At 52.2% G+C, this 6,958-nt stretch overlaps 1 protein-coding gene across 2 annotated transcripts; it reads left to right on the plus strand.

Moving 5' to 3' along the window:
• The first annotated feature begins 1,105 nt into the window (after positions 1–1,105).
• Positions 1,106–3,734, plus strand: zgc:65811 (uncharacterized protein LOC393524 homolog). 2 transcript variants are annotated; one of them, XM_053852077.1, is made up of 8 exons: positions 1,106–1,362; positions 1,739–1,844; positions 2,001–2,098; positions 2,173–2,247; positions 2,312–2,413; positions 2,486–2,578; positions 2,785–2,868; positions 3,090–3,734. In XM_053852077.1, the coding sequence occupies exons 1-8, from the start codon at positions 1,297–1,299 to the stop codon at positions 3,285–3,287; spliced, it is 822 nt and encodes a 273-aa protein (XP_053708052.1). In that variant the 5' UTR covers positions 1,106–1,296; the 3' UTR covers positions 3,288–3,734. The 2 variants fall into 2 exon arrangements, with proteins under 2 accessions (XP_053708052.1, XP_053708053.1); XM_053852078.1 differs by having other exon boundaries at positions 3,504–3,734.
• Positions 3,735–6,958: the final 3,224 nt, after the last annotated feature.

Here is a 6,958-nt window from a genome sequence, read left to right on the forward strand (position 1 = left end):
TTCTTTAACGCCATGTAAATTGCGACACAAAACATTTTATATTGTACGAATTTATTATTTAAACTAATAACTACAAACAATAAATACCTTAACTTTGAATAACCTGTGAATTAGTTATTTGTTAGACATCGTCAAAATTTCAAGTCCGTCATTGATGTACAGATATATTCACCTCACTTTTTCAGACCACATGCGTTCCTAAGTTATGATTATGGCCTGCAGAACTGATAACTACCCATTCATACTATATTCATATTTATTCAGATAAGTTAAATGCTTAAAAAACAATGTTGCGCTTGTCGTAAATGAATAAAATACTGTATGCGTAAAAATCATGACAGGAGTTTGCTGTTTTGATTTTGTGTCTTGATTTCACAAATTATTTATTTTATTTTCATTAATACAAGAATCAGACATGTCCGGGGGGAAAAACATTGCAATGTCAATCAAGAGAAGTCTGTGAAGCGCATGCTGATGTTGACGATTTGTTCTTGGTGTGTTGGCGCCCCCGCGTGGCCATTAACACTCACAGTGGCCGGAGACGAAGAGAAGACTTCATATTCAAGCCAGCGACTCCAGGTGAGTCATTGTTATTAATATCGATATCAAGCTGTTGACACTGTCCTGCCATTTCTGTGGGAGGATCAAAGGTCATGGTTTATACACAATAAGCAGCATAGCAATCATTAGTGTTCGAACCTAGTTAAAATGTGTTCAGTGAAAGTTATCAGAATCAAAGTTATTCAGTCGTTGTAGATGACATCTCAATAGGATCTCTAACGGAAATCTGGAACATTAATTCATTTAAAAATATAATAAATACGAATGTATTATTATCTAATAATAATAAAAGGCAGATCCCTTTTATTATTATGAGAGACCAATGCATTATTCAAGAGAACTTGCTCACTTAATCGCCTAAAATGCTTTCAGTAATCCTTGTATGACTCCACAGGGATGACGTAAAATCGAACTCTTTCGGTTCCGTTTCCAAAACTTTCACTGCCCGGCCGCGTGGAACCGATTCATCCAGCTCCTGTCAGTCACGTCTTATTCAGCCAATCTTATCCATGAAGGCGGTGGCCGGGTGGGGCTTCAACGCATCCGCGTTTGTATTTCTGTGGCGATTCTGCGAAGTGCGGACCAGACCTGCGCGCCGCTCTTGTTCCGACTCCTTCGATTTTCAGCCTCCGAATCTTCAACTATACTGTTTGTTATTATTAAGCCTCGGGGCAACAGACGCCCGCGCTCCTGAGAATTGTCTTTTAGGATCTGATCAAGTCTCCAAACTTCACGATGGCTGTGGGCGGATGCGGCGTGGTCTGCAAGTACATCATCATCATCTTCAACATCGTCTTAGCGGTGAGTCCGAGGGTCACGTCGAGCCGCAGCTACCTTTTTTACCTTTTCCTTTTCCGATCGCGTCGTGCTCTTGATTCAGCGGAAGTGCGTGAGTTTCGTTTTCCCGAGAACAACGTGGGTGTGAAGCGAGGGGGTTGTTCCACCCAAATGTTCTCTAGTTCTCTGATCGGAAAACAAACCATCCAAATATCATCGGCTTTCATTTGAAGTGACTTCGGAAAGCGACGTGACCTTCGGACTGAATGCGGAGGGTGAAAGAGATGACGCCGCCTCAGTCAGTTTGGTGGGGGGGTTGAATTCCAGTTTGGAGAGTTCCAGTTCTCTCCAGGCTGCTGCTGTGCTGTCTCTCAAGTGTGTCCCTCTGTGACACGGGCAGGGCCTGGGCCTGGCCTTCCTGGGCTTCGGGCTGTGGCTCAGGTTCGGTGAAAACACCAGACCCATCTTCCAGATCGAGGAGCTCAACTCCAGCGTCTTCGTCACAGGTGAGTTCAGATGCGACAGGAATGGAACCACAGCTTCCTCACTTCACAGTGGCAGGTCCTCCCCTCACCAGCCAACGCGACTCCAAGATCCAGTCTGAATCAGCGTTCCTCTTGAGAAGCGAGGACTCTGACCCGCCTGTGCTTCTGCCCCTCCAGCCGTCACGCTGCTCATCATCGTCGGCAGTGTGATGCTGCTGCTGATCGCCTTCGGGTATCACGGCGCCTGCAATGAGAGGAGATGCTCGCTGATAGTGGTGGGTTTGGTTTTCAAAGAATCAGCCGTGAAGGTTTCAGCGGTTCCTGATTCCAAGCATCTGCCTGCTTCCAGTACTCGGTCCTTCTGTCCATCCTGGTGGCGACTGTAGTGTTGGTGGGATTCCTCAGCTACACCAGGAGGGACAAGGTGAGAGGAGCCGGCTTAGGGTTTAGAAACACGACTCACTTGAGCACCCTGTGGTCTGCCGCAGGTCGGGAAGTACCTGTCCCAGTTCTACAGCGAACTCTACACACTGTACGTCGCCACTTCGGACCCGGCGATTGGGGTCGTGCTGACATTCATCCAGGAGATCGTAAGAATCTCTCATCTTGACCTTGTCTCATCCAAACCCTCTGCTCACTTCTTCACTGGATCTGGCTTGCAGGTCCACTGCTGTGGAATGACTGGGATCACGTTGGTGGAACTGGTGAAAATGACGTGTCCCCGACCTGACAGCTTCTTTGACCACTTCATGCCTGTGAGTACTTTCACTGTAACAGCAACTTCAGGCTCTTCAGTCACTTCCACCAGAGGGCAGGAAATGACTCGACCCGGAAGTCAGTTGGACAGTTGGTCAGTTGGACAGTTGGTCAGTTGGACAGAATCGCTGAGTCATCTGAGACTCAGTGCTGAGTCAATCTGGTGTGAGAAACCTGATGTGACCTTGTGGCGTTCCTCACACAGCGCTGTCCCAGGGTCATCGCCAACTTGTTCGACCAGAAGGCATCGCTGGTGATGGGCATCTTCGTTGTAACTGGAGGTCTTCTGGTGAGTCGATGGTCTTCACCTCATCATGTGATCCCTGGTCTACAGACTGCTTTGCAGAATAGAGAGTGAGCACAATAAAGTCAAGCGGGTGATGGCACCCCGCCTGGGAGTTATTGCCATTTCTCTGCTTGCGTGATGGTGCTTTTGTCTGCTCATGTCACACATCTGCCCCCCTCCCTCCCTCCCTCCCTCCTTTCCTCCCTCGTCACCCATGACCAAAGGTGACTGCGGTGATCTGCAGCATGGTCCTCAGCAGCAAGATCCTGCGGTCCTACTCTGCTCCTCAGTACATCATCCTGACTCCAACCATCAGCACAGTGCCCTCTCCACAGGGCCAGGTCTACACCGCCAATCCTGACCGCGACCCGGTGGTCTTCACCCCCCTCACTGACGCCAATGTGCCACTTCCTGTGCCCTAGTCTGCTTTGCTTTCTCCTCCTGCTGCCTGGACTGCTTGCATTTCTCTGCTTTTCTGGGTCATCTTCTCCATCCAGGCCTTTATTGAGCTCTAGTCTGGTGTCATCCGGCTTTAAATGAACGGGTTTCTCTCTTCCTCGGTTGATGGTCCTTGCTGTGTCCACAAGCAGCCTCTCACCTTCACCCCCGCCCCTCCCCTACACGTCCTTGTGTGACAGGTCGTCGCTCTGCTGAGCGCCATCGTCCTGCTGGTCAATCTCAAGAAGCACACGCAGCGGTTCCCAGTCTACTGACCAGTCCTCTGGACACCTGCAGGGGGCAGTGGCCAACTCTGCGTCTGGCAGCTTCGCTTTTGGCCTTTTAAGTGAAAAGTAATATTGGTCACCATAACAACCGTGTTTGTTCAACAGTGTTTTTTTTATTTCATGAAATAAACAAGCTCAGCTGTACCGACTGTTTTGAACTCACTAGCGCCACCTGGGGAGAGAAAACCAGCGTCATCAGAACTTCATGTGTGTTTTATCTTTGAACCTCACTCTGAATTTCGAGGGGCGACGCCTCAGTGTGACATCAGAGACCTGCTCCACTCTGGGTCACGGCCAACTCACCATCAGTGCAGCCGGGGCAGCAGCCAGCGTCCGCCTCACTGCAGACCACGATCACACACAGGAAGTAGATCTAGACAGAGCCAGAGGTTCACAACTGCAGGAGCTGGAGAAACAGCGGCTCCTAGTCTGGGGTCATGGAGCCTCTAGGGGTTTGAAGGTCAAAACATGCAAATCCATGTCTGGTTTTTGCCCATCAGGTGTTTATCACCTGTAAAAATGTATTTTTGTTCCACAGACGGCAGAGGTTGGAGGCGGGGCCGAGAGAGTTGGCTTCATTGTGCGACTGAATATTTGTTTTGCTAAAGCTTCAGTCGCTGCTACCGACTCCTCAAGGAAAGTATTTGCATAATCATTGGAATTCAGTGGGTGGAGCCAGGCTGTATGTGTTTTAACATGGTGATAAAAAAAAAAAAAAATGTTTTCATGCCAGTGTTGGCTACAAGCCTCTGGCCTGAAGCCGCCTCCGACCAAACTCAGCACAGGTGGCGTGGTCATGGAGGATGATGTCTTCAGTACATCAGAGGAGCAGAGAGAAATGATAAAACCGCAACATGAAATTCAGCCTTTTCATAAAATGGAACTTTTCAGTGCTTCTCTAACTCAAATTTCTGGATGCAGAGTGCGGTAGACCAACAGATGGCGGTCATGAGCTGAGCTCTGTATCTCATTTCCTCCGCCCAAGAACGACTCAGGAGAACCATCATGACCCGACAAGCAGAGGAGGAAGCTGGCAGACATTTTGCCTCTCAGTGTAACAACTCATGAAGCCACGTCAGAAGCTCAGACAGAGTGAGGTACCTCAGGGTCCCCCAGGACAGAGGATCCTTCCGTGGGGAAGTTGGGAGTGACCATCCTGCGGGTGTGAGGGGTGGGATGCTGCAGCAGATCACTGCAACTGAACAAAGTGCGTTAACAGGACAAAGCGTTTCCGCTTTGATCAGGACTCACCTGTCCAGGACGAGCACCCAGCTGAGGAGGGGGGGGAGCGTGTGCGCCACACAGGAGTGGACATGCTGGACCACGTCCGGCTCCTCAGGCCCCAGCAGCTGCAGCTCCAGGTAAATGGGTTGGCCTTCAATGAGACTGAGAGGCAGGTGAGCCTCAGGATGGAAGCTGGTGAAAGACTCGTCTGGGAATAAAAACAGAGGGTTTAATCAGAAGGCTGGTTTCGCCCGGCGGCAGAGGACGGCCGCACCTCTGGAGACCCTCAGCTCACTGGTGACTCCAGTAAGTGGAGGGGCAGGAGAGTTGCAGGCCACCATGTACCTGAGGATCACAGCTTACTGAAGGTTGAGCGACCTTGTGTGACATCATCATGAACTCACATCATGTCACCGCCGCCATCCAGCGACAGCAGATTCAAACGAGGAGCTGCCAACAGGTGAAGCTCTGGAGACTGGAGAACCTACCGAGAAGAACACCTGAGGCTCATGGAAGTCGCCGCTGGCTACCACGGAGGTCCAAGTCTCTCACCGGTGGGACTTCTCCGCAGCCGGCTGGTGGCACTATGAAGACCTGAGGTCCGAGGGAGAGTCTGTGCAGCGGCCAGGCCACGATGAAGTGATGGTCACCAGAGGGGGGCGCAGGGTCCGGTCCCAACAACTCTGACAGTGGAGCCACTTTTAGACTTTTAGACTCGACCTCCAGAGAGCAGTTGACTTCTCTCACCTTCACCCTCTTCCTCAGCAGGACTCTGAAGGCCCAGCGGAGCCGCCATGTTTGCGTCAGAGTTCCCTGGCTCTGGAGCCGAGTCCTGCTCTGGTGGTGGTGGCGCAGCGGGCCACAGGTTATAATCCGGATACGGAGGAATGAACCAGGGCATGTCAGTCTCTGACCCTGGATCAGGCCAGCTGGGTGGATTTCCCACGGCAGCGTCGGCTCTCGGCTGTGGCTCAGCTATGTGAGTCACTGTTGGGCTGCTGCTCTCCGGACTCCATGAGCCATATGGATCGTAGTTGGAGGGAAGATAGAAGAACTCATTAGGGTCTGGCTGAGGGTAGTACAACTGAGGTGGGCCCAGAGGAGGAGTACCGTCATCACCATGACCGCGATGAACTTGGTCTTCACTCATGAGATCTTGTTTTGAAGCGTCAGCCAACAGCCGAGGCTCAGGGTTTTGTGCTTGAAGCTCTTGGACTTCACTGTAGTGCAGATGTTGAGGAGCAGCTGGGAGAGAACGAGAGGTGTCAGTGTCATCGAATCTTGCTTTGGACAGGCCTTCTGCATCAGGAGGGACCTGCTGGTCAGGGTTAGGGACCAGGAGCTTTGGATGTCGTTCAGGGTCGGTGGGTCCCGGGAGTTCAACATCAGCAGGCGACCGTGGCACATGAGGGTTGTCGGACTCAGGAGAAGAGGGCTCGGTGGGGTCAATATCGGGCGGGGTCTGGGGTATTTTGGGGTGATGGTAGTAATGGTAGAAGGGGTTGAAGGTGTGACTTGGAGACGGAACACGAGGGGCTTCGGTGTAGAGGGGAGTGGACGACTGAAGCAGATCGGCGGTCCTCCTCACGGACGGGGGAGAGCCATCAAAGTGCTCATCGTCCTGTCTCCCGGGAAGGGGGTCAGGAGTCGGGGGGGCTGATGAAGGGTGGGGGGGCGCCGTGGTGACAGGCCACTTGTGCTGCAGGGTCGGGTGCGGATAATGAGGCGGAGCCAGGTAGAAAGGAGGAGCCCACAGAGGGGACCGCCGGCTCTCCGGACTCAGGGCTGGAGGTGGCGGGGCCCCTTGGTCTGAGGCAGCGACTGGACACGACAACTCAAGCTCCTCATTCTGCATCTGAAGGGAGAGGCCGTGTCTGCCGTCCTGCAGGAAGGGGACCGAGGTCAGCTTTCATCACTGGCATGTGGGGAAACAAGCACCTTTTCTGTGATGCCACACGACATGAACGGCACTCGGACCAGAACCCGGCCGTCCAGCTGCTCCAGAGTGTAGCCGCAGAGCTGCGCCAGCGACAGCAGGGGGGTCCACTCTCCCCGGACTGCAACACAAACAGTCAGGTTCTGTTTGCAGACAGTACCTGGCGCAGCTTTACCTTTCACCCTCGTCTCCTCTGCCGACCACTGCC

Source organism: Synchiropus splendidus, chromosome 19, assembly GCF_027744825.2.
Source record: "Synchiropus splendidus isolate RoL2022-P1 chromosome 19, RoL_Sspl_1.0, whole genome shotgun sequence".
Lineage (NCBI taxonomy): Eukaryota > Metazoa > Chordata > Actinopteri > Syngnathiformes > Callionymidae > Synchiropus > Synchiropus splendidus.

What these genes read in the sequence shown, in the direction of transcription:
- zgc:65811 (XM_053852077.1), top strand. Translation starts at nt 1,297, where the DNA reads ATGGCTGTGGGCGGATGCGGCGTGGTCTGCAAGTACATCATCATCATC. An exon ending in CTCCAGCGTCTTCGTCACAG is followed by an intron (nt 1,845 to 2,000) that starts GTGAGTTCAGAT and finishes CTGCCCCTCCAG; the next exon opens with CCGTCACGCTGCTCATCATC. An exon ending in TTGTAACTGGAGGTCTTCTG is followed by an intron (nt 2,869 to 3,089) that starts GTGAGTCGATGG and finishes CCATGACCAAAG; the next exon opens with GTGACTGCGGTGATCTGCAG.